Below are 26,892 nucleotides of genomic sequence, written 5' to 3'. Positions count from 1 at the left end.
TATTTTAAACCAAAAGACTTGTGAAGAGTTAAAGTGTTTGGGGTATAGTATTTGTTTTCATGGATGTTTAATTCTTGGAGCCTGGGTTTTAAGCATTTGTTGCTTGGGCAGGTAATTTAACATCTTTGTTCTTGATTTCCTCATCAGTAAATGAATAACAACAACTGATCCCATGGACAGAATGCTCTAGAGCTTTCTAAAGCTCGCACAGTGAGAGTCCTGAGCTGGAGTGTCCAATACGCTCAGTATGAGCCACCTGCTTAGCGAGGCCCAATCCCTTCATGGCTTCTGTCAGCTTTATTACACTTTTCACAGAGCCACTTTTAGGTTTCATTAACTTTTTTTCCAAATTGTCCTGTTTTATGTTTCATTATTTCTATGTTCATCTCTGTTATTACCCCTTTTCTGAGGAATAGGGGAGAGAGGTTAGGAAGAAAAGGAAGGGAGGATGGGACTGGGAGGAGAAGAGGGAAGGGGCTATATGATGGGATGTAAAGTGAATAATTAAATAAACTTTGAAAAATTGTTCCCATCTAGGATTTATTTTGTGATTTTTCTAGCTTACGTGAAAAATTAGGTTACTAATTTAAGATTTTCTTTTCTAACTTAACTGCGTCTCATAAATATTGGTATATTTTCATTTTTGTTTATTTCAAAGTAGTTTCTTAAGATTTTTTAATATCTGGGAGATAGGAGAAGAGATTTTATTATGGCTTTAGTGCATGTTTTTGCTTATTAGTTAACTAGAATAACTTTGTATATATTTGTTGGCTGATGGGATTTCCTGTTCAGAGAATTATCTGTTTGTATTTTTCCTCAACTGCTTGTTTGTTCATTATGTTTTCATAACCTCTTTAGAGATTTCCATTGTACATAGTATTATTTTTTTAGCTGCTGGGGTCATGTTTGCCAAGCACATGTTCTACTTTAACCCAGTGGTTCTCAGCCTTCCAAACAGTGCGGCCCTTTAATGCAGTTCTTTCACAGCTGTAATGTTACTGTTATGAATTGTAATGTAAATATCTGATATTCAGGATGTCTGATATGTCACCCCCATATGGGGTTTTCTTGATGGTTCTGCGTAGCAGCTGGCTAGCCTGAGTTTGGCCTCTAGCTCTTTCTGTCTCCTACTTCTCTTGCTTAGTGAAGTCTAAAGGTTGTTTTTCAAAATGGCGTGAGATAGGGAACCCACTATCTCAACCCTACACAGTCAAGTCACCAGGCCTGCCTTCCAGTTAATCATTTGCTTACTGATTTGTAATGATTTCCCATGCTTCGGTTTTAGAGTGTTGTTACTCCTTTTAAATTCTGTAATTACAATTGATAAGCTTTATTTTTATCTTATTCTGTATTTATTTCAGTACCCTTGTTTTTATTCTTTCTTTTGTTTACTCATTGAACCAATCACTAAGAAATGAGAGCCAGCCACTCTGTTAGGAACTGAGCTGTAGCTACAGAGTTATGACCTTAGGGAGCTGACTTTTCCAGCAGAGGAAAAACACAGTAAACGCTCTCCAGTATGTTGGTGATGCCTGCAGGTGACAGTGCTATGTAGCCAGATCCCTGTGTTGTATGTATGGATACACTGCATTGTTTGCATGTGAATGAAGATTTCAGGCATACTCTCCATTTTGCACAGGTTGACAGCCTTAGTTTCTAGATTCGTAAGCACTCAGACCGTTTACAGAGGCAATAGAAGAAGCTGCACACATGCTTTCCAATTGGGCTTTAGCTAACTCCTAGGTTGTGGTCCTTGGGAGTTCTCTATATACCCTGCAGAAAGATTCCCAATTATCAGTTATATTCTTGGAAGTAAATGCCTTAAATTAAATGCTGCTTTTGTCCTCTACCATTGTGTTCCAGGAAGTGCTGAATGTGAAACCAGTTGCATAAGGAAAGTTTCAGTATAGCAAAAATTCCAGGATGTTCCAGGTAGCCAGACACCCTTAGTTCTGTAGACTTCCCTGTGTTTTTAGGGGTGGGGCCTGGGGAAGAGCTGCTGTCCTCAAATACTCTTATTTAGAGATAACCTTTTGCTAATGTAACTTGTGTACTTTTCAGTAGATGTATATTGTTGCTGTGTCACTTCCTCAGGTTCCTGTGTACCCCGCTTTTCAGTGTATTAGTAAATACACTGAGCTGTTCTTGTACTTGCAACATGTGCTGCTTGGCTATCCTTGGCCTGTTTGAGAAGACCCTTTGCTTGGATTTTGAGTATAGGCTTCTATAATGAATCTTGGTTTCTTCATATATTGGTTTTAAGTAGCATGTTTTTCTGTGATTAGAAACAATATATGGAAGCCAGGAGTGGTGGTGCACTTGGGAGGTAGATGCAGGAGGATATCTGGAGTTTGAGGCCATCCTGGGAGTCCAGGACAGCCAGTGCTCTGTTACACGGAGAAACTCTGTCTCAGAAAACAAACAGCATTGGATGTGGACTCACTTACTAGCTCTTTGATCACTTTTCCTTGGTGGGACTGCTTTGCCAGGCCACAGGGGAAGAGGACACACTTAGTCCTGATGCAGCTTGATGAGATGAGCTGGATGAGAAAGGGAGCTCCCCTGTCCTGAGAAAAAGGGGAGGAGGAGGGGAAGGGAGAGAGAGTGGGACTAGGAGGGGAGGAGGGATGGAGCGACCACAAGGATATAAAATGAATGAAAAAGAACTATAAATAAATAAAAATCAGAGCACAAAAAACAAACAACAAAAGAAATAATATATGGAGGATGTAATTAAAGTTTGGAGAAGTAAATATGTTTCTCTTAGGTTCAAATTCCTTCTGGGCTCTTATAAATGGCCTGAATTTCTTACTTAGTTTTTAATTAAGCTATTTGATTTTCTTTGTCTAAAGTTAGCAGTTCTTATATTTCAAAGAATCATGTTGCCATTTGGGCTGTAGAGATGGCTCAGTAGTTAAGACCACTGTCTGCTCTTCCAGGGGACCTGGATCCCTTTCCAGCACCCACATGGTAGTTCAGAACCATCTATAACACCAGCTCCAGGGGACCTGATGCCCTTTTCTTACCTCTGGAGGCACTAGGCATGTATGTGATGCACAGACATAAACATGCAGGCAAACCATATGTAAGCTAAAAGTAATTACATTTTTTTTTTTTTCTTGGAAAAAGAAATCCTTTTGGGTCAGTGAAATAACTCAGCAGGTAAAGGCAGTTGGTGGCAAGCTTGAAGACTTGGTTTAATCCCTGGAACCCATACGGTTGAATGGAGTGAATGGAGAGAAGTGACACCCACACATTTCCTATTAGGCACACACTTGTGCTGACATTATAATTGCCCCCTCATAAATAGATGTAATAAAAACTTTTTAAAAGTTTTTTTGTACCCTGTGTGACATTTTCTCTTGACAGCAAGCAGTGAATTCTTTTCATTATTTTCTGGAAGTTCTTCTATGGTACCTTTTCTTTTCTTTCTCTCTCTGTCTCTCTCTTGTGCTCTCTCTCTCTCTCTCTCTCTCTCTCTCTCTCTCTCCAAGACAGGTTTTCTCGTTGTAGCCTTGGCTGTCTTATTAGACTTGCTTTGTGGACTAGGCTGGTCTTGAACTCACAGAGATCCGCCTGCCTCTGCCTCTGCCTCCCTGAGTGCTGGGATTACAGGTGTGCTCCACTGCCTCTTTCTCTGTGTAGGTGTGGCTGTCCTGGAATTCATTATGTAGACCAGGCTGGCCTTGAAGTCATAGATATCCTACTATCTCTGTATCATGTGCGTTGGGATTAAAGGTGTGCACCACCATACCCAGCTATAGTGCCTTTTCATTTGTCCCTCAGTCACATATTTGAATTTTTTATTATTTAGAAAAAATTATTCATGTTTTAAAAAATGATTTATTTTTTATATATGACTGCTTTGCCTGCATTAAAGCAAGTGTACTGTTTTGTCTGCCTGGTGTCTGGAGAACCAGAAGGTAGCACCACATCCCTGGGAACCAGAGTTTTGGTTGGTTATAAGCTACCATGAGTGTGCTGGGAACAAAACTTTGGTTCTCTGCAAGAGCAGCCAGTGCTCTTAACCACTGAGCCATCTTCTCTCCTGCTCTGATTTACTTTATTTTTAATTATGTTTGTGTAAGTACATATATCTCACATCCACACAGATACCTGTGCATAGCTGTGTGTGTATATGAGTACAGTGTCTTCAGATTCTAGAAGGTATTGGGTTACTTAGGGCTTGAGTGAGCTGCCCAGCTGGGAACCAAATGTTTTTGTGGCCAGAATGTGTGATGAATTTAATGTATATTTTCAAATTATTTTTTGGAAAACATTATTAGAATTTTACCTCATTAATTGTACTTTCTGCCTCCTCTCCTTTACATGTAACAGTAGTAACTTTCCCCTAGAATTGCCCACTATTTTGTCCTTGTGTTCTTGTGACTTGTCTGCTTTGGTGTTGGACCCAGAGCCTTACGCATGCCAGGCAAGTGCTCAGGCCTCTGTCTGGTCTTTTAATTATATTGATCAATGCATTTCATAGTTGTATGGTTTAAAAAGACCATTTAGAAAATGCAGAAACATTTAAAGACAATTAAGCTGGGCATGGAAGGACATGCCTGTATTCCCAGCACCCAGGAGGCTGAGTGCTAGAGGGTTGCAAGCTATAGGCCTTTCTCAGGGAAGGAAGGGTGGGGGTAGGAGAAAGAGCACACATGGCCCATATTTTTTCACATAGGTTCTGGGATCTGAACTCCCGCATCTTCATGCCTGCCCAGTATATCTTCATGAGTCCCATGCTGACCTCACCATGTAGCTAAGGGTGACTCTCTTTACCTTCTCACCTCCGCTTCCAAATGCTGGGATTATAGGTATGTGCAACCAAGCCTAGTCAGTTGTATGCTGGGGTCGAACTCAGGGCCTCATGACAGGCAAGCGTTCTACCACATGAGCCAGATGAGACCAGCCTTACCCTCAAAGTTGTTATTGACCTTTTATGGTTAAGCAAAAGCAAGTTATTTTAGATTTCTGCTTTTTAAAATTCATTGTTTTCACATTCATCATCTGATACTATTCAGACTGCTGTGCTCATCCACCACAGCTACATTATTTTATTTGAATTATCTCTTTAGTAATTGTCATAGTATTACTCAGTAACAAATAGTATTTTTAAATTTTTGAATGACATTTGTAAAATTCCTGAAAACCTTAAAAGATGGAGAAGGAATGATAGCTCTGTTGGTGAATTTAATCAAACATCTTCAGGGGGTGTCTGATAGTTTACGTAACTAAAATTAGCTAATCAGCTGAGATGAGTTGCTCATGCCTGTAATCCTTACCCTCAGAACACTGAGGCAGGGAGGTTCATACAAATTTGAGGCCAGCCAAGGCTATAGAAAATAAAACAAAACACTCAAGTAACCTGTTTATAGTTCTTTATAAACTTTGAATTTCTCTCACTCATCACTGTGTTGTCTAGGCCACACCTTGAAGTCTTATGCAAGCTGGCACTGGGCAGTTTTCTAGATCTGCAGTCTCCTCTTCCTGCTGTGGCATCAGGTGTGTGAGGTCTGCTCTGTCAGTGCCACATCATCCCAACCCTTGTTCTTTGAAAGTTGGATTATATTCTTTAAATTTGGCTTGAGACTTTCCATCAGATTATTCTTGGTTTCCTTACTGCATTTTTTTTTCTTGAGACTTTCCATCAGATTATTCTTGGTTTCCTTACTGCATTTTTTTTTTTTTCTTACACACTAAAATAATTTTCACTGGCCCTAGACTTTGGTCTTAACTCATTCTACTTTGGGTATATCTTAGTCACCTTTTCTAAATACCAGTTTCTGATTTAAAATATTTAACATTTAAATTGACCTGTGGACTCTTTACTCTTTAGGGGTTAGGGGGGTGTTCTGACTTCAGACAGCCTGATTGTCACTTTGTGATCTAATTGGATGTCAATCCACCCAAACAATCTTGTGTAGTTAAGAGTAAATTTAAGGGACTGAAGAGATGGCTCCACAGGTATGAGTGCTGGATGCTCTTCCAGAAATTCTGAGTTCTATTCCCAGCAACCACATGGTATGCTGGGATCTGATGTCCTCTTCTGGCATGCAGGTATACATGCAGATAGAGCACTGTATATGTAAAATAAATAAATCTTTTAAGAAAAAGTTCAACCTGAAGCATTCAGTGGAATCTAGTAGCCACAATAATGAAGTAGATTGCCTTCTTTTTTCACCTTTGTACATCCTCACAATGCTTTTATTTCTTTCTTAGTGGAAGAAAAAGCTAATACCTACCTCCTCCTTGGCATGTGCTTAGACTCTTGTGCACGCTACCTGCTATTCTCCAACCAGCTATCACAGGCACAAAGGATGTATGAAAAAGCCCTGAAGATTTGTCAAGAAATACAAGGAGAAAGACACCCACAGGTAAAAGATGAAAACAGTTCTGAGAAACAGTGTATGTAAGCCAGGCCTTGGTGGTTCAGGTACACTGCAGAAGGATCATAAGATCACAGGTTCAAAGCTGCCTGGCAAAGTTAGTGAGATCCTATGTCAAAAGGAGGAAAAGAAAAGGGGCTGGGGATTCAGTGGTGAGGCTCTAGTTTCAGTGTCTAGTATTAGTTATGGGTGTGGCAAGGCTGGTTAGCTAGCCTCAACTGTGTCTGAGGGCATGAAGTTTATGAAGGTTCACATCCAGATGTATGGAATCCTTCCACTCCTGGTCTGTTGACTTTCACCAGCTTTCACTGCTCCCAGGTATTTCTTTCAAGAAGGGTTTGAGCATGCTGATCAGACACTGGCTCTGCATAGACCCTTTATCCAACTCATGGTTCACACAGTAGTCTTTGCATAAGGCAGGCCTAACCCAGAGCTTCAGAAGATGTAGCCTCACATTTTATAGTGGTCTGCATGCAGACTGACTGAGAATTCACCACCACCCCCACACTCCAGAGCTAGGGACTAGACAGGGACTTTGCACTGGGAAGTGTTCTAACACTAAACCGAATTCTCCCCCCCCCCACTAATTAGAAGCAAATACGATATACGATAACCTACCACAGAGACCTGTTCATACCAGTCAGAACCTTGTACGGAAATGTTGATACATGAGTCTCCTTGCCTCCTGTGTAACTGTGGGAGGTGAAGAAGTAGAGACTTTAAAGGTGTTTTTGTTATTTTGGTTTTCCTTTTAGTAGGACTAGGGATTAAACCTCAGGCCTCAAAAACTCAAGGCAAAGGCTCTACCACTGAGCCATGGCCATAGTAACTTTTTAAACCACTATTACAGAATTGTATATAATTTTTCAAAGCAGGCAAAAGAAAGCCTTGTTAGAGTACTAAACACAGAATTGAACCAGGTGTTGATGGTGGCATACATCTTTAATCCAGCACTCAGGAGGCAGAGGGAGGTGGATCTCTGAGTTTGAAGCCAGCCTGGTCTACAAAGAGTTCCAGGACAGCCTGGGCTACACAGAAAAACCCTGTCTTGAAAAACCAACCATACAAAAGACTGAGATCACCTCTGCTTCTTTTGGCAAAATACATTATTAGGGGTAGGAGTGGACGGCTCTTTTCTGATGCCTGCAGCCTATCATGTAAAACAAATTAGAATGAACTTGGAATATTTTGGACCTAATTCAGAGAGCCTGAATGACATGTCCTTTGGGAATAGTAAGAAGCAAGGCTGGAATTCAGAGAACCAGCTACCTTCCTCATTTCCAAAGTTGTAATGAGAACCTTCACAGTACTGGTGATCTGTCTTTCCAGGGAGGCTCAGTATTGTGGCAGGAACTCTGCGCTGTAGTGCTGCCTTCTCACCTCCTGCTTCTCATTCCATAACTACGCAGGGCAGAAAACCCTGTTCCTGTTCTGAGCCTTCATAATCACTTGCCATAGTGTGGAAGTTTGTCCCTCTATGTGGAATTCCAGTAAAGCTGAAGACTTGTGTGTATGCAGTGTAACAAACTTAAGGTTAATGTTCTCTGTAGATATGTGTGTAAAGAAAAGGCCGTTTTTCTTTTTGTTCCAGACCATTGTGCTGATGAGTGACTTGGCTACCACTCTGGATGCACAGGGCCACTTTGATGATGCCTACCTTCATATGCAGAGGGCATCAGATCTGGCAAGAGAGATAAGTCACCCTGAGCTGCACATGGTGCTCAGCAATCTGGCTGCCATCTTGATACACAGAGGTAGGTTGCAGTGGAGATGGTTGGCATTCTGAGAAAGTTATCATCACTGTACTTTGAAGTGAAATGGTTTTTGGGAAGCAAATAACAATGAAGATACCCCTAAGTCAATGCTTTTCAACTTGTGGGTTGCAACCCCTTTGGGGGTTAAATGGCCCTTTCACAAGGGTCACCTGAGACCATTGGAAAACACAGATGTTTACATCATGATTCTTAACAGTAGTAAGTTTATAGTTATGAAGTAGCAATGAAAATAACTTTGTGGTTGGGGAGGTTACCACAACATGAGGAACTCTATTTATTAAAGGATTTCAGCATTAGGAAGTTTGAGAGCCACTGCCCTAAGTTAAAAGGCAGGCTAAATAAGGATAGAAAATGCATGTGTGTTAAAGTACTTAATTTGCTTAATTCATACAACTTCTGTTTTTTGCATGACCATGTGAAGGTAGAGAATGCTTTGCAGGGATAAGTCCTTGTCTCTATACAGATTTTTAAATATTTTCACAGGTTAATGGCTTAGTGTTCTGAAGCCACAATATGATAAAACATCAGTTCCCTCCTATTCCATATTACTCAGGTCTTCACCTGAAATTTTCATAAACCTGGGATCACAGGTCTCTATTGCATGTACAATTGTGAAATCTTTGGCCAAGGGAGAGCCGTAGCACTAAGTACCTTAGAGTTGACATCTACTCCAAATTCAGCTTCTTGGAACCACTGGTCAAGTATGCATGAAACCAAATAGCCTAAGAGCTCATTTTTGAAGCACCCAGCAAACCAGACACATATCCTCACTAGTGTTTCCTCTTTAGTCACTTTGAAAACACATATTTTCTTCTCCCCTTTCTTTGGGTTATTTTAGAACGATACATACAAGCAAAAGAGATCTACCAGGAAGCACTGAAGCAAGCAGAACTGAAAAGAGATGAGGTTTCTGTTCAGCACATCAGGGAAGAATTGGCTAAGCTGTGAAGAAAAAGTAGACTTTTGACTTAATTTTGTTAAGCTATATATGTTTATTCTGTTGTAGAGAGGGTAACCTGTGGTAACCCAAAGGAGTGACTGTTCCTTAATTGTCTGGACCCTAAGCAGTGGTATATATCATTGTTGAAATTCAGCTTTGTTCAACTCAGCCTCGGTGAAGGACAAGTTGTATACACTGCCACTTTTGTTTATAAATTTATTTTACTTTGAGATGGGGTGTCTCTATGTGTAGGCTGGCCCAGAAATTGCTGATGCTCAAGGTTGGCCTCCAACTTGGAATCCTCCTCCCTCAGCCCCGCAGGTGCCTGGCCCTATTTTTGTTTTTAAGGTGAAACAGCTTCCATAATGTAATGATGCTTTCCCGTGCAACATGTAATGTGTAGTACACCCAGTCTGAGAAAATTACGGACTACCAAGTGCCAGGTTCCCCACGATATGGTCACTAGACCCCATAAGATTTTGGTTCATGCTTTCTCTTCTCTGTCCATTTCTGGCAAACAAGTTACTTGTCTCATGGCACAGGAGGGTTTTGGGGAGTTCTCTTATAGACTATTTTACTGCAGCATTGTGAGATTTAACGAACATAGGAGGGAAACTGCTAATTCTTATTGGCCACCATTAGGCAGCATTCACTTCTTAGGAAGAAATGAGACACTTGAACTGCATACCCTGTTCATATGTAACTACTGAAACTGGTGGTGGCAGAAGGAATGAAGGAAGCCCTTAGCAGCACTGTCTGAGCCCTGGGCTTCCTTTATCACCAGTTACACAGTGGAGTCAGTCAAACTGAACTCAGTAATGCAGACAGCACCAATGTGTACCTTGGTAATGTAGAACCACTGACCTGGATCCTACTTAGCTCTGCTTTTTCATTTTGCAATCTCTTGTTTTCACAGCTGTGAAGTGTGAGACCAGTTAGACTCTTTGATGACTTTTATCACTGCCTTAGACTATATAAATATTAGATGCACGGTTGGATGTGTTCACCTTTGCAGTCTGGCAAATGCCCATCTATCTAAGAGAAAGACAAACTTTCTGGATGCCCTGAAGGAACGCTAGTTAGTGGTGTTGGCATGCCCATGGAAGTGGGTGGTGTGAGTAGGGTGGCCAATGGACTTCAGTTCATGTGTTTGTACTGGGAAAATCTTCATAATAAACGAGAGACTATACAATATTGTATGTATTTTAATCATCTTTGAATCATAGAAAAATAGTTGGCTAAGTTAAAGGAAAGCCTAAGCTCCAGATCCTCAGAATCAAACCAAAATTTTGTGTTGTGTAGGGAGAGTTCTCACCACCTTCTATCTAAACTCATCTACCATTTACTCCCTTACTAACCTACCACATGTGATCCCATTAACCAAGAATAACCAGGTAAGATTTCAGTCACCTTTGCTTTGAGAATGTTTTTACTCTTTCATAATTCCAGAGTTAACAAAGTTAGGTTTTGGGATTTTTTGTTGTTATTTTTCAAGACAGGGTTTCTCTCTGCAACCTTGGCTGTCCTGGACTTGCCATGTAGACCAGGTTGGCCTTGAACTCTCAGAGATCCACTTGCCTCTGCCTTCCCAAGTGCTGGGATTAAAGGCATATACACCATACCCAGCTAGGGTTTTAGGATTTTTAATCCTCCATAGTGATTCAGCTCACATCCTGTGGCCGGGAAGACTGAACTTCTCAAGACATTGATGTGTGTTCCCAGGAACGCTCATTTGCACTGTTATAAAAAGGCAGTGAGACAGAGGGACTAATCTTTTACTGATTACAACGTTAAACATTCACATTTAATTTCATATTAAAGTTTTGAGCTACAACATGCTACTGGAGTTTTCAGGGCATAAGTGTATGTAAGACAGAATCACAGCGTATGAAAATTTAAAGTGTATAAGATCTCTCACTAAGTAGACTAGAAAATTGTCAGAATATTACCTCTGCTGGAAGACCTTGATTTAGTTATATGTGCATGTGTTACAGATACAGTATTGCCCCCCCACACACACAAAAATTACTACACCTTGATTTGCAGCTGACTTCATAGTCTCGGTGCTCCCGTAATGCATCCTCCATCTCTTAAGTAAACGTTATTAGGATTCTGTTCTGTTGTGTTGAACTAAGAAATTATGCTGGATTTCATGTTGTGTGTGTGATGAGCATGGAGCAAACAATCTTCAGGTGCAGTTACAAGAGTAGGTTAAGGTAGGCTGATCTGTCCTTAGATGAACCCAACCCAGAACAATGTACCAAGACCCCTGGGGGCAATCACTTTTTGGGCTAGTTGACAAGGTGATTTATTAAGTTTTAGACTATTGCTGTAACTCTATGTGTGCGTGGGCACACGCTGAGCAGTAAATTTAATCAGAACATTTACTTTTCTATGTTTATGACTATTGTAAAGGTAACAACTTTACAAGTGAAATGAATTCTGTTTCATGGTGTAGCCTTGGCTGGCCACAGGCTGGCTTTGTATTCTTAGTGATCTGCATTATCTGTCTTTGTTACTTGCTGAGTTATGTGGACAAATACTGAAGCTGCATCTTCATCTAAAAAAATGGGATTAGAAACCAGTGATAGTGATACAGATGTTAAGAGGTTTGAGTTCTTGGAAGTTCAGGTCTCCTGAAAAGTCTAACCGCCTTTCCCCCTTCTAGTTCTTAGTGGCATTATCCCCAAACCACCAAGTATCTGTGTGAAGTGGAAGGAAGCCGAAATACCATGATAAAGCTGTATGAAACAAATCTGAAAACATAGCAAGCAATTCTTAATAAAAAGTGATCCTCCAGTACCATAATTAGTTTAAAATTCAGTCTTTTAAGTTACTTGCACCTTGAGAATCTGTAAAATGAAAACACTTGTGTTCCCTAGAAGCAGAGAGTAGATGCTGGTGTAAAAAAGGAAAAGGATTGGAAGACTGAAAGTCTACACAGAGTCTCTTAACTCCACCAATTAATTATGTATCAGACTAAAGAAAAGCAGGTATACTTCTTGTTTGAAACCTGAGACACGAAGACTCGTAAGTCACAAATGATATACTGTAGCTATGGACAGGATAGTCAAATTTATTTCAGAACAGAAGCTTTGTCGGGCTGCATCAAATGCAGAAGAATACTTAGGGTCATGGTTAAATTACCAGTGTGCATAAACATTGAGGTATGCCTCAAATAAGCCTTTAAACTTTAAAACTGAACTATAACATACCCATGCAGTAATTTTTTTTTTCAGTGCTACTAAAGACAAAAGTAAAGCCCGCACTGGAAACTCACAAAATGACAGTTCTGTTGCTCCTGCCCTTTCACCTTATACAGACTTTATGACAGGGTATGTGTTAAAAACCTAAACATTTCCACAAGATTTAAACATCACTGGGAAAGCTGAATTTAGAGGAAACAAAAGTACAATGCCCATGACAGCCAGCATTGTGTAACTGGGCTGTGTGAGGTTGTTTAGAAGGCTGGGGTTAAAAAGATACACAAAGAATTTAAAAAATTACCCCCAGTGTTGATGCGCTGATTTAAATTTAAGTACACCAGATACTACAGCAAGGGGATACACTGCAAAAAGGTCATCTATTTACAGAAGAGTGATTTAAAGACATCATGGTTTTCTTTACAAACAGATGTTAGAACAAGAATTGTCCACTTTTTAAAAAACTCTACACATCAACCCTCCTCTGTTACAATCCATTGAATTGCCTATATTTGAAGGCAGGTCCCCCCCTCCCCCATTTGATTTTCAAAACGAATTTCCATCATTTCTTCATCTGTGGCCCTGGCTCTCCTGAGAAGTCTCTGGGCACAAATCATAGGAGGGCAGAATTTTTTTTTTTTTTAAATCTGCAATTAAAACCAAACTCCTGTGCACGGTTCAGTCATCACTGTCAGACAGTGTCTCATACTGCGCTGAGAGAAGTGGGGCAGGTTCCCGCTCCCAGATGCGGTTCTGTTGATGAGGAGCTGCTTGGTTGATAGCAGATGGGGCACATGCGATCGGTGTTGGTGGTGTGCTGCTGAGCATCCGCATGGTCAGAGGGTTGTAAGGGAACTGAGTAGAACCTGACAAGAGGAAAATGAGCTTTTCAGTGTTAGCATCCAATGCAGTGTGTACAGAATGGAGCAGAGCAGGAGTGTTCTAGTAAAATGATCTTTTGATGCCTTGAAAACAGAAATGGCAAGGAAAGACCAGTGATGAATTTAACTCTAAAAAGCATAAGTATAAGCCCTGTGTCTCCTCAGAGAATTCAAGTAGAGAACTACTGAACATCAGGCAGTAATTGGAGGAGCCTAGGTATACTAGCAACTTTCCAGTCAATAGAAATCAGAAATATAGGGCAGGCGGTGGTGGTGTACATCTTTTGTCCCAGCACTTAGGGAGGTAGAGGCAGGCTTCAAGGCTAGCCTAGTCTACAGAGTTGAGTTCCAGGACAGAGAAACCCTGTCTCGAAGAAAATCAGAAGTAGAAAGAAAGAAATCAGAAAATACAGCTCTCAGAACATGGCAAATATCCAAAATCTTTGTCATGCTGTGTGACCTCTATACTGTCTCACTTGGCCAACTTAAATGTTTATGGGATGTAAGATGGGACATATTAACTAGAGTGTCACTTCCCTTTGACTTTAGATGGTTTAATTTTCCTGTCCCCACAGTACCTTCCATCAGCCTAAAACAAAACCATAAAACATGCATTTTATCAAGTCTTTTACTTTTGTTCTAATAGATAATTCCTTCTTCCTTCCTTAAAACAAAGTAATGGAACCATGAGGTAAGACACCAACTGGGCAAAGGGAAAAGAGGGGCAGGGGAGGAAATGGGAACAAACGACACATTTATGTGTGAAGATGCAAGACTTCATGTTGTATGCTAACCTACGTGGTAATTTATGTTTTGCTAATACATAATCTCTTTACACATGGCACTTGAAGTTTAAAAGGCAAAAGATTTGAAATATATAGTTATAATAATTGTAAAATTGTAAGACGGGCAGGACTCATTTCAGATTTGAGAGTGGGAGTAAGGAAATAAAAGCATTCAATTCTCTGAGATTCTTTAAGAAAGTTTCCTTTTTTAAAAAAAGGCTAGTTTAACTTGATTGTATTGTGTATGCTATCCGTGGACATCTTCTACTATGACATGCATGTACTGGACTCGGGCCAGTAGGCCTGCAATCACTTAAGCCATTTCAACATCTCACTGGCCTCTTATAGTTACATTTTCAAAAGCTTACTCCCACTCTTGTTAAAATATTACACCTCAGTTATGATTTTTGACTTCCTAGTAAAAGGCACAGTTCTTGGAAAGAGCTGGACCTGAACTTCCCAAACAGCATTGTACAGAGATAGGGGATGTATGGATCATGTAACTATAAAGCCTTTTGTGAAAAGTAGATCCAAGTAACGATACAGAAAACTAGAGTTGTTGCCTAAACTAACTCATCTAACTCATAAACAGGTAATATAACAAAGCACTGGCACAAATTTAATCTCATTCTTATCAGTTAAATGAACCTCCTCAGGGTTCCCCACCTGTTGAAGAGGGCCTGTCTTCCCAGGCCCATCCTGGTGTCTGCCTGTGGTAATCACCCTCTGAATGTACTGAGGAAACAGAAGAAGGCCTTTCAGCTCCTAAGTAGCTTTGCCCAGGAATAGGAGATTTAGACTTCCTGCTGTTTGTTTTGTTGATCAGCTTTGGTTTGCATACTCCTAAAAGTGAAATTTGAGTTATACTATTAATTACTGATAAATAATTTAAGTTCTCAGTGACAAAAACTAAGCCTACCAAAATGCTGATTATATAATGGAAGAAAAAAAAAAAAAGTAGCAGCATGAAGAATCCAGATCCTATGCCCAATTAAAGATGCTGTGTCCTTTTAAGGAGGTGGGCATATCATCATCCTATAAACTTAAAAGAACATGGAGGCAAAGGAAAACTGCTGGCCTTAAGAGTGTAGGTAATGTTAACAACTGTTTCCTTCCCTCTGCCCCGACCCTAATTTAGAAGCAAGTGGAAGACTTAGGCCACTAAAACTATGTCGAGGACAGGATGCAACAGATTATGCCTTCTCTTCAGGACCTCAGCAGACATTCTGCAAGTCTCACTGGCTCTTTCTACCTCCCCACAAAGGTCACAGCACTGAGACACATGTTACTGTGTTCTGTAACAAAATACTACAGACTTAAAGAGCCCACATCACCTAGCAAATTTTTTTTCCTTAACCCCAACAGTTTTACTCTAACCTAATTGTATACATCCAGTATCATTTCACTCCTTAATAGTTGCCAATTGATCTTAAAACAGAAATATACAACCAATAAAAATTAGAAGAAAAGAAACAAGACTTCAGTGACTTAAGTTATACAGGGAAGGGAGTAAAACTAAATGTTCATTGCTTTAACCCTTATCTTAACCACAGCAAGATTTTTACTTGAAAAAAAGGAAACGATAAGATATATGAGCACTGAAAGCATAGTGTTTGTTAGAGTTTCTGTAGGTTGGATTTATAGGTTGTAAATGATCTCATACTAATATGTATCTTGTTTCTGCAAAAGACGTTGAGTAATTCCTATTCATCATCTTTCTGGGTTCTGGGAATCTCAAGGATTTTAGGTTTAAACAAAACAAACAAAACCCACTCTTTTGTCTGAGACGTGTGGGTTAGGAGTGTAGGTGTAAGTTCTTTCTTTCTCGCTGGTGTTAGGGACCAAGTCCAGGTGAGCAGCATTGTTGGTCCACTCCTTTGCCCTTATGGAGTTTTGCTCCCTTTCTGTGGTGTCCTCTGTGGCTTGCAGCTTGGCCATTTTTATTACGAGAGTGAGTGACATAGCAAAAAACAATACTGAGGCTGAAGAGATGGTAGTTAATAAGAGTACTTGTTGCTCTTGCCTAGGACCCCAGGTTAAATTCCCAGCATTCCATATGGTGGTTTACAACCTTCTGTAACTCCAGTTCAAGGATCCAAAACCCTTTAATAGCACGTGAGTTCTCTCAGTGATCCATCAGAATCTAAATAACAGCACACTACAATAAAAACCTTACCTGAATGAGCTGATGGGTCCCCTTCATCTCTTCGTGTCTCACTGCTTGTCACAACTGAGGTGCTGACACTACCAGGCACAACTCCTACAGTCTGGGGCATGACAACGCCATGATCGTCAACTTTATCATCGAAACTTCCCATGAGAGCCTTTCTGATGATGTCTTCTAGACCAAGGTTGCTGGCAGGGTCAGCAAAAGAATGGCTTCTTGAGCTAACTGCACCTGAGGAGACAAGGCAGTGTACTGCTGCTTGTTTCTGAGGCAGATTAGGACTAGGGAAACCAACAGAGAGAAAGCACGGTCTCTCCAGCCCAGTGAATTCACGGCACTGAGACCTAGGGGTGACCTGGGATGATGCTAAGAAACCTGACAGTGAAGCACTGCACTCAGTGTCATCCCTGTCATTTCTTTGTCTTGCTCACTTTTCAGCAAGTATTTAGGAATCTTACCTGATGTAGTAACTGCTGGCAGATTGAAGATCTCCGTTCCCGGTTGTGCAGCTGCTGCATTCAAACAAATCTTTAGGTTAATTGAGACGAGATAATCAAGAAATTCCAGAATAAAATTAACCTTTTACTTTTCTACATACATTTCATTTACTATGTGATGAAATGAAAATATCTTTCTTGGGACAGAGAGGATATTAGAAGAAAAAAAAGTGAGATCAGGTAGAAAATTTAAAACAAAAATAAGGTAATTCACAAAAGAAAAAGAAATGTTGCATTGCTGAAGGGGGATGCATAAATAGAACAGAAAAAGTCATTTGTAGAACAGGAATCCAGGTTTCCTAGGGATGAAGGCTTGGACTTCAGAAACCCCTGAAAAATGACAATAGTCAAGTGAGAGTTTTTGAAAATCACCTCAGAGGACACTTTGGTAGCAACTGTGCTACCAGGGCTAAGTGGAAACACTTTGCACTTAGGACATTCCTTGGGCTAGAAAGACTCCTGGTAATAATTTATAGTTAGCAACTTGAATAAAAATAGATGAAATGAAAACCACCTATAAAGCATTTTGTGCCAGAAGGGGAAGGGACCTGGAGACAAAAGTTGATTTTATCACTTGTTTACTGCTGAGAATGTTAAAAGAAAAAAAAAAAAAAAAACAAAAAACCTCGGAACTAAGTAGATGCCTAAACATGATACCTGAGCCCTATACACTGTGGGAGGATGGACTCTGTCTAAGGATGAGTCATTTATGAAGAACACATGCATGGAAATTAACATTCTTGATCAGAGCATTTTGAAACTGGTAAGAAGAGGGAGGAAAACCCCCGAACGGCAGGAAGGACTGTAGAATAGTGAATATAGGCAATGACTTTCAAAGATAGGCAACATAGTGGGCAAAGCCAGCCTGAGAGAACACAAAGTCCGTAGAACCTACATAGTGAACCATTACTGACTTGAGCCATAAGAGTAAAAAGCAGTAAAAGATGAGCCAGTGCGAGTGGGTGTGGTATGGTAGCACGTTAGCCCAGCCCTCGGGAGACAGAGGCAGAAGCAAGAGACCTCTGTGTCAGAATTAGAGACCTTTCAAAAAGCCACACGTACATACCAGTCAGATGAATATAATTTCATATAGTTCAAACAATGATGGTAACCCTTCCAGAGCTTACAGTTAAGTGTGCTGCTTTCATATGTAAATCAGAACGACCTGGTAACTTAGTAAGAGTGCCAATACACACACCCATATCCATTCAGGGTCTGTGTTGCCCTGGCTGTCCTAGAACTCCCATTTTCTACATTCTTGGGCCCTTAAAAATTATATAGTAAGTGCTCAGATAGTCATGATGCAGTTTGAGGCCTCCTTGTCTTAAAGGAGATATGACAGTTGTTTCTGAGAGCTGATTTAATAGAGGAGGCCAAGAAAGGAGTGGATTGAAGTTAACTAGTTATAAAGGAGCAGGAACTTTGTGTAGGGAGTAAAGTGGATGTTCAGTTTTATTAAAGATCCAGTAATGCACTCTAGGGGGGAAAATGGACTTTGGACACAAATTCAAGAGTTTTCAGTATAAAATTCAGTTTTAAATGCCCCAGAATTACAGGGTGTAAGGGAAATGGCGCTAAGAGCCCTGGGGAAAAAAAACACCAAGGGTCAGGCTGAACTGAGGAGATTAGAAATACCCCAAAAGACTGTAACTGAGGTAACAGAACGAACTCTGCAAAAGGGAGGGGACACACTGACATAGCTGTTAAGGCAACAGTAAAAGTGATCAGGTGGCTTCTGGCTTTTCAGTTCCATTTCCCAGTGAGGACTGAGTGTTCTCAGTCCTAGAACCACTGTTTCTTTAATATAAATTCCTTTTTGTGTAGTTCTTACAATAATAATAATAATAATAATAATAAAAATCCCAGCTTCTTGAGGCTGGAGACATGCCTCAGTGATTAAGAGTACGAAGTGCTCTTCCAGAAGACCTGGGTTTGATTCCCAGCATTCATATGACAGCTGTATCTCCAGTTCCAAGGGGTACAACGTTCTCTTCTGGCCCTTGTAGGCATTGCACATAAGATACATAAACATATACAGGCAAAAACACTCATACACATACAATGAAAAATAACCCCACACTCTTGAACACAAACTTGTGAGACCACCCACTGACACAGCACTTGGTTAGGGAATGCCTGCTGAATCGCCAGAGCTGTTGCTGAGGACAGTGTGGAAATACTATTAAAAGGAAAACCTGTCAAGTAGGCTTTATGAACTCACAGCATTCTCTGTTAAGAATTTCCTCCCCACTGGTCAGGCAAGACAACACCAGGTCTCCAACAACCTGCTGTCCCTTGCCTTGTGTCTGTATGCTAGGAAAGGTCCTCTGAGAGAAGAGAGTATGTACATGAGAGCACCAGTTTATTTTTTTGTTGGTGGTGGTGATTTTTGAAGAACTATAAATGGATGAAAACTGCTAAAGACTGGATATCAAAAGCCTGAAATGCTAGTATTTTTTAATGATGGGATGGGCGGCTTGGTCATTCTGTATACGTCTGACAGTCCTGGTCAGCATTCTACAATTTGTTGCCACTTAAAGAGAATCCAGGGCGTTCCTATCTTGAAACCCCTTCCACTCTCTGGAGTTATTGCCTATTTTTCCACAGTAAATCTATTATTTGCTTCCCTAAAATGAAGAAAAGGAAGAAAAGCACGTAATTTAGAGACAGGAGAAGTTCACAATGAGTGATGCTGGCTCCTCCTTTTGCTCTTTATCATTCAGTAGAGACTAGCAGTCCATGAATACTCATCATGAGTAGTAGAAGTGTGATTACACACCTGCCTGGCAGTTCAGCTTTAGAGCACAGGATTTCTTTTGTGATGGTCAGGAGAATAGCAAGTCATATCAGAAAGAGGTCTCTCTAGATTCTCTATCATCAGTAAATTAGTAAGACTGGCTGAGAGCAGAGGACACGCAAATAACAGTACGGCAACAATCTAATGAGAGCACGAATATCAGCCCAAAGGAATCAGTAGTCTGCCGTACAGCCTCATCAAGATATTACCAACAAAACAGCCTTGGAGAACTGAACAGTTGGAGAGGGCATCGGTGGAAGCAGGATTCAGGTTGGAATGCTGGGTTTCAGTTTCAGCCCTATTACTACTTTTGCAACCTTTATCAGTTATTAAACCTCTCTGATTCAATTTCTTCTCTCATTTATGAAATGAAAATGATTACATGTAGTATGGTACACAATAACAGCTACCTAATCTTTTGCAGCCATTAATCTGTATACCACATGATTTCACTGACCCTTGAGATCCTGTCAGGTCCTGGTAGGTTTAGACAGCTAGGATGAAGCAAGTAAAAATTGCCCTGTCCAGCAGATAACTAGTAATTCCCAAAACCGACAAGGGAGAAGTTTCAGAGTAGCTCACTAATATCTTGACATCTGTTTTTAGGTAGAGCATCATGTAACTTAGCTGTTTGGGTTACTAAAAATAATGATACTCTTAGACAGATTGTATCATTAATTTGTATTACTCAGAAGAATCTCAAAAGATTAAGTTTTATAAAGAGATAATAGCATACATAGAACAATTGATGAGAACAGGACTTAGAGACAAGACTCATGGAGAAGATGCTCTTCAAATACTTGAAGAAATGTCATGTGGAAATGCCTCAAATAGAAGTAGGGCAATGTAGGGCTTTAAAATAAGACAGAAATCAGTAAAAACATATGGAGAGAGAATTTAGTCACATGTAAAGAAAAATGCATCCTGGGATCCAGCATTAGTTCCCCAAGAAGATGAATGGCTTCAGAAAACATCCAAGTTCCTGCTTCTTACGAAGGAACTATTCGTAAACTTGCCAACATTGTATAGGTCTAGATGCTCCATAAAAACCTTCAAACTCAAGGATTATAAAAAAGGCAACATCGGAGATAGCATTGTTAATGCATGTTTTATTTGGGGTTCATGAAAGAAATCCCACTTACCCATATCAGAGTCACCTCCACCAGAGGAGTTCAACTTACGAAAAATTTCCTGCTTCTTTGATTTAACCATGGGTGATGTGCTTTCAAGCTTGGTGAAGAATGAAGGCAAGTAGCTTATACTTCCTGGTGATCGAGAATCATTCCTGTCAGAAAAAGAACTCAGTCTGTCACAATCACATGCAGCAGGCACAGGATACTCAGAAAACTACTGCCTCTCACTATGTGTTGGTTACAACCCTGAGAAATGATGTGACCATGAACTCATTAGGAAGTGGTCAAATGCTTTTTAGCTGTGAAAAATCAAACAGCAAAATTAGTGTTAAAATGAAATTGATCTACGTGGCCTTGTCGGTCCTGGAATTCACTGTGTAGACCAGGATAGTCTTGAACTCAGAGGTCTGCCTGCCTCTGCCTCCCCAGTGCTGGGATTAAAGGTGTGTGCCACCATGTCTGGCTAATCTATAGCACAAATTTCAAAGGATAAAATGGCAGAGTAATAATTGGAAAACTTAAAAACAGCTTATCAAATTGCTTCTGGGTTTTGTTTTTGTTTTTGCTTAACAGTGCAAACTATAGTTATATAAGCTAGGAACTAACTTTGTAGGAACATTCTCATTAAGTAAACTAGTTGTAACTAATACCATACCTACCTGTAGACTACCAAAAGCTCATGCCTAACCAATCATTAGTTCGAAAAATAGCTGCATCATCTATATAGAATGCCCTAACTATTATAATCATTTTAAGACAAATAGCAGAGGAAGCAAGTTTTAATACGAAGGATCTCCTATCTCACTGGTACCTTCCCCTTACAGAGATGGTAACAGAACATATCTCTTGTCAACCCCATCCAGTCGTATGTATTCATTTATCATTAAAACATAAGAACAAAGGCAAAAGAGGAAGACGTGGTCCCTGTATGTAAAACTTCAATTTGGAAAAACATGGATATATGATTTTCTTCCTCATTTCATTGAAGGTAATGACATATATCATGTTGCCTACAAATATGTGCAATAAATTCTCAGAAATTCACCAGTAGCCTAGAGTTAGACCTGTTTTAAAACTAGACTTTCTTCTCCCTACCAGTCTTGGCCACCATTAAATCATGTATTTTCCTCTCAGGTGTTAATTCCAAGAAAAGAGCATGACTTTGAAGAAAAAGAACTCAAGACAACAGAGAATATAACATAATGGTGAAACAGCAGGAAATGAAGCTTTGTAAGCCTGGACTTGAAGGAATGCAAGTGTCATGCTAGTGACTAAGTGTCTCAGTGTGTCTTAGTCTACCTACTCTGGTAAAGTACAGAGAAGTCAGTTATTCAGGTCAAAGTTAGGGTCAGAAAGAGGTCAAAACCAAATATACAAGGCAGTGTAGTCTGTGTGCAGTCCAGAATACTTTGATAAAGTACTCTCAAATATTGGCTGAACCATTGCCACCTGATGCCCAAAGTAAGAATTTGAAAATGGCGTAGAAAGATTAGCTTGAGAGTAATGATGAAGTTTCTGTAACTTATTAAACGTCATGTTTTGGGTAGTACTAGCTCATAATACTCTTTAAATGTTCCTCCCCCAAAGAGAGAAGAGACAGTGACTTAAGGCAGCCTTGGGCACAGTCTGTCTCTAACAGGAGCCAGCGCACAGACGTGTGTGTCCTCACCTTTGCTCTGCAGGCTCCACTCCCCTTTGTGACAGGAGCAGCATGCTGTCCTGCTTCTCATGCACAGCAGGACCTTGGGGTGGGGAGATGGGCTCATAGGGCTCTGATGGGATGTGACTCCTCTCTGGAGACTTCCCAGGCCTGCTGGGTAGAAAACACAATACTTTCAGGTTGTACTTTGGGGCCACCTCTGATTCCACATCTACATTTTTATTACAGCTATGTGAAAATTTATAAATTTGGCGTTTCTTTCCCCAGTCAATCCTACCCTGTTCTTAAAAATGACAGTTTTTTAGTTCTTTGAGGTTTATCTATGAACCTTTACGATTTCATACATCAACATACACAAGAAAAGCTGATTTAACTTCATGTTTTGTCCTTTTTGGTTTAATCTTTAGTTTACATATTTTACATTTACATACTGAATTTTAACCATTTATATGTGTTCTTTAAATATAAAAATAAGCACACATATCTTCCTACCTCTTTGCCCAGTTATCAGCCTTTCCATAGGGCTCATGAAGCACGTTCTGTGCTAACACTGCAGGACTGCCCTGGGTGTGCATCAGTGCTAAGCCACTTCCCTAGCCTCAGCTGCATTTCCAGAACTGACAGCAAAATGGATTATGTAAACATTTTAAATGATAAAATCAGGTGATTTCACTAAGAGTAAATTAACCCTTCTGAGATTTACAGATTTGGTTATAAGTGGAGAAGCCAATTGGAATCCCTCTTGTTCCAGATCTGTTACACAGCAGTTTTCTGCCTCATTTATTATATATTTATTTGTTTATGTATTCATGGTGTGTGTGTTTTGTTGTTTTTCAGGCTAATCTAAAAGAAACTCCTGGTTTCTAGTGTCTTCCCGCAGGCTCTGGAGGATTACAGCCAGCCTTCTGTTTTTTATATGTGCACTCTTCTTTTTCCAAAAGAGAAAAATATAAGCTTGGTTTAGTGGTACACACCTTTACCCCAAGAACTGAGGAGTCAGAGGCAGGCAAGTTTCTAGATTCTAATTAGAGGCTAGCCTGGTCTACATAGCCAGTTCTAGAATAGCAAAAGCTATATAAAAAGACCCTGTCTCAAAAGACAACCTCCCCATACACACACACACACACACACACACACACACACACACACACACACGCGCACGCAAAAAGGAAACTAAGTATACTTTTATCTTTAAGATCATTAGGCCTTTTAAAATGATTATGGCTAGCATCCGTTTCAAAATAGTCCAGTATGGCTTGTGGGTAGAGGTCAGGGATGGGGTGGGAAAGTGAGAATAAAGCTGAAAACAGCTGGCCATTTGCTGCATTAGGATACACAGAAGTATACTGTGAGGTTTTCTAACTTTGTTTTGTTTGAGGCAGGATCTCCACATTGCCCTGGCTGTCCTAGAACTCACTATGTAGACCAGGCTGGCCTAAAGCACAGAGAAATATCCCTGCCTGTCTCTAATGACTGGGATTCACTACACCTGATAGTTTTCTACTTTTAAGACTAGCCAACTTCCTTTTGATACAGGGTCAGTCATCTACTTGCCTCTGTCCTCAATGCCATCAGCACTCTACCTGGATCATTTTGAGGGATAACCATGTCTTGCAAATCTCTCTGTACCCGAGCATTGGTTTCCACTTATCTGATTTGTCCACCCTCCATGTATATTCAAAGTTTCTGCTAGAAATTTTCTTTTATTCATAGTCATTTTTGTTCTAGCATTCTTATGAATTAATTTCCTATTTAAATATAAGTTAACATCAATTGATGTTTAGTGTACTACTTTGAACTAAAACCCCTGCTCCCTTTTTGAAAAACTTTAGACAGAACATTGTTAACAAGCAGCACTAGTTGATCAAGACTGAAGCCTTGTCCATGTGAGGCAAGTGTGCCGAAACTGCACTGTGCTCACAGCCTGGTTGTTCTGTTATTGCAACTGATTTTTTTGATACAGTGTCTCATTATATAGCCTAGACTAGCCCCAGGCAAGGCTTCATATTTTCTTGCCTCTGCCCTCTGAGTAGCCAGAAATAGAGGCATGTACTGACTACCCAAGCCTGAGAAAGAATTTTTGAAAGGATACTCAAACCTCTGCAAATTACCCAACTACTTTTGTGTATACACTGATTGCAAAGTGCCCACAGTTGACATCCTAAAAAAATAACACAGAGGAGAAACTACCCCTATTCCCCCTTTCCAGAGAATAAGGACAGATGATATTTCCTATGAGAAATGAAACCTCCTAACTTGTAAACACATTCAGATTATCTTATTGCTACAAATTTTATGTAATTTTTGGTAAAAACAAAACCATACCTTCCCCGGGATTTATCCACAAGATTCTCTGGAGAGACTCTAGAACCTGGTCTTGGATGTAGAACGCTCTGAGACTGGGATTCTGGGCTGTAGCGACTTGATGTTTTAGTTCTTACAGGTGTGGATGCCAAAGCAGATGGTGAAGTTTGGAATGTAGAAGTAGGAGGCTGCGAGGAAACTTGATTTCTAGCAAAATCTTGTGTGATAATTTGCTGTGAATGAGAAGAGGAAAGAGTGCTGCAGCTGTTCAATACCCCCCCCCCAAGAGAGTGCTAAAAGCTCGGCTTCTAGCTTAACATTCTTTAAAAAAAGATAATTTCATTCTGAGTAAAAAAACTGCTCAGACTCCTGAGTGGTGGGGTATGTGCCCCATGCTAGCTTAATCTGAACAAGTATCTTTGCTATGAATTTCTTAGTTTTTTTTTTTTTTTTTAATGCTTTTTGCATGCTTAAAAAAATAATAGTGGAAATAGAAAAAGGCTTACACAGATGTGGTCAGCAAGTGTGATCAGTCGATGGGTCCTAGGCACCTGCCCCATTCCCTCTGCCTGCGAAGATGGGGGCAGTGGTGGCTGCTGCTGTGGAGATGGTGAGTCCTGCTGGGACCGATAGTGATGCAGTGGTCCTTCATACTGTCGAGTGGGCTCATCTGATAAACAGCAGGGAAATACATTATCCCAGGAATGCCTCCTCCCCAGACTCAGTATCAAGTATTAAGTGTAACTCAGAAAAAATGTAAGAAAAGGATATAATATGCACCTCTACACATAACTTACGTATTTATATCCTGAAGCAAAAAATACCCATTGGTTTATTCTACTAGTTTTCATGCTTCAGAGTGGAGAAGTGAGCAACATTATCAGCCATTTTCCTGTGTTTGTGTGTGTGTATGTGTGCATGCTTGTTAGTGTACATGTGTGTACGTGCAGGCTAGAAACTGATGCCAAGTGTCTTTCCTCTGCTGTTGTCTACTGCTGTTGAACCTGAAGCTCATGGATTCAGCAAGACTGCCTGGCTAGTAAACTGTAGGGATCTACTCTTAATGCTCCCTGCACCTCTTCCTCCTGTGCTGGGGTTACAGGGTTACTATGCCTAGTTTTTGATGAGGGTTCTGGATACCCAAACTCAGGTCCTTATGCTTGTGCAACACTTAAATTTACGTAGATACACACCCCAAGCCCCACAGGATTTGTCTTCAATAAACTATAAATACAAGAGTAATCAATAATAGTTTAAAAGGTACATTTTGTTAGTACAGCTCTAAATGTTTCTAAAGTAGATCACCCTACAACAAGTTATTCTTACCATGGCCTAGACAGGTAATTAGAAGCAAATGTTAATGCAAACATGAAACACATAAGTGGCAAAAACAGACATACTTTCTGCTTGATTTGCCTTAACCATCTCTGGCTGATAGGCCTGTGGTTTTTCCTGGGGTGGTACAGGTGAGCTGGCAGGACTTATCACCTCAATAGCATCACTAGGTGCTTCATACCTGTGAGAAGACACTTTAAGAAAAGAATCTTATTTTAAAATAAATTCATGGAATGTTTCAAAAGTTCAAACTCTTCAAAGCTATTTGCATGTTTTAGGTTTTTGATTCTGCTAAAGAAATGTCCAGTAGCATTCCATGCGAGGAATAAAACTTAATCAAACTCAACAGACTGTTAAAGATGACTGTGCTCCTAATCTCAATAGGCTGTATGATTTTTTAAGCATGAGATGAAGCAGAATTAAGAACAGACTTGGGATAAGCCCCTGAGAGCTTGAAAAGAAACCTCGGGGTAACACTCATCAAAGGAGATTAATAATTGGAGGACAAATCTCAACAATTAATTGATTCCAGTAATTCCATTTCTGTGAATGATCTGATCTAACCAGAGCAGGCCATACAGCTGCTTCATTATCCGTAACACCATTACTACTTATAAAATTGCAATAATGATAATGATTTTCTCAAATAACTTAAGTATGACATAGAGAAATTGAATAGGAGCAGTAGGAATTATGTGAAGGAAGTTACATCAAAAAGAGGGTATTAACCAAATTTGGAGGATGCCCACATAGACCCTTCTAAGATACAGCTCTCTAGAAAACTGATGGACTCTGTAGATGCAGGTCACAGGTAGCTTTCTACAAACCTGCCATGCTTCAGAGCTGAAATTTGGGAAGAGTCAAGTAGAACTTGTTAAACAAACTTCTGTGAGAGGCTATCTACAGGCTGTACCAGAGCCTGCATCAAGGCTGTGGTCTTAGCTGAACACAGACAGGCATAGAAGGCAAACTACTTGACCACTGCATACTCTTCTTACTGTTCAGATGAGATCTCTACATACCTCC

General features: G+C 40.2%; 2 protein-coding genes and 1 long non-coding RNA gene across 35 annotated transcripts in view; 2 read left to right on the top strand and 1 right to left on the bottom strand.

Moving 5' to 3' along the window:
* The window catches only part of Ttc19 (tetratricopeptide repeat domain 19), a 44,282-nt gene that overhangs the window by 15,763 nt on the left and 1,627 nt on the right, over window positions 1–26,892 (top strand). For 3 of the 6 annotated variants that reach the window (XM_060363562.1, XM_060363560.1, XM_060363559.1), the window contains 2 exons: window positions 6,223–6,377; window positions 7,981–8,143. In XM_060363562.1, coding sequence (XP_060219545.1) covers window positions 6,223–6,377; window positions 7,981–8,143 — 318 coding nt within the window. Of the gene's footprint in view, window positions 1–6,222; window positions 6,378–7,980; window positions 8,144–9,002; window positions 10,297–21,701; window positions 21,839–26,892 lie in introns of those variants that run through there. The other 3 variants (XM_021639152.2, XM_021639151.2, XM_060363561.1) reach the window with 2 other exon arrangements.
* On the top strand, window positions 1,347–3,335 carry LOC132646464 (uncharacterized). The gene is made up of 2 exons (XR_009584754.1): window positions 1,347–1,932; window positions 3,130–3,335. It is a non-coding gene; the product is annotated as an uncharacterized LOC132646464 (long non-coding RNA).
* Ncor1 (nuclear receptor corepressor 1) overlaps window positions 12,161–26,892 on the bottom strand; it is a 148,808-nt gene continuing 134,076 nt past the window's right edge. For 24 of the 28 annotated variants that reach the window (XM_060363530.1, XM_060363528.1, XM_060363555.1 and 21 more), the window contains 9 exons: window positions 25,932–26,060; window positions 25,038–25,201; window positions 24,553–24,764; window positions 22,237–22,380; window positions 20,577–20,719; window positions 16,599–16,652; window positions 16,150–16,371; window positions 14,640–14,816; window positions 12,161–13,173 (listed from right to left, as the gene is read on the bottom strand). In XM_060363530.1, coding sequence (XP_060219513.1) covers window positions 12,986–13,173; window positions 14,640–14,816; window positions 16,150–16,371; window positions 16,599–16,652; window positions 20,577–20,719; window positions 22,237–22,380; window positions 24,553–24,764; window positions 25,038–25,201; window positions 25,932–26,060 — 1,433 coding nt within the window. In that variant the 3' untranslated portion in view covers window positions 12,161–12,985. The remainder of the gene's footprint in view (window positions 13,174–14,639; window positions 14,817–16,149; window positions 16,372–16,598; window positions 16,653–20,576; window positions 20,720–22,236; window positions 22,381–24,552; window positions 24,765–25,037; window positions 25,202–25,931; window positions 26,061–26,892) is intronic. The other 4 variants (XM_060363533.1, XM_060363543.1, XM_060363538.1 and 1 more) reach the window with 3 other exon arrangements.

The sequence above is a fragment of the Meriones unguiculatus genome, chromosome 11 (assembly GCF_030254825.1).
Source record: "Meriones unguiculatus strain TT.TT164.6M chromosome 11, Bangor_MerUng_6.1, whole genome shotgun sequence".
NCBI classification, from domain to species: domain Eukaryota; kingdom Metazoa; phylum Chordata; class Mammalia; order Rodentia; family Muridae; genus Meriones; species Meriones unguiculatus.
Note: the sequence above shows the minus strand (reverse complement) of the source record. Positions and strands in the feature narration are given on the sequence as shown.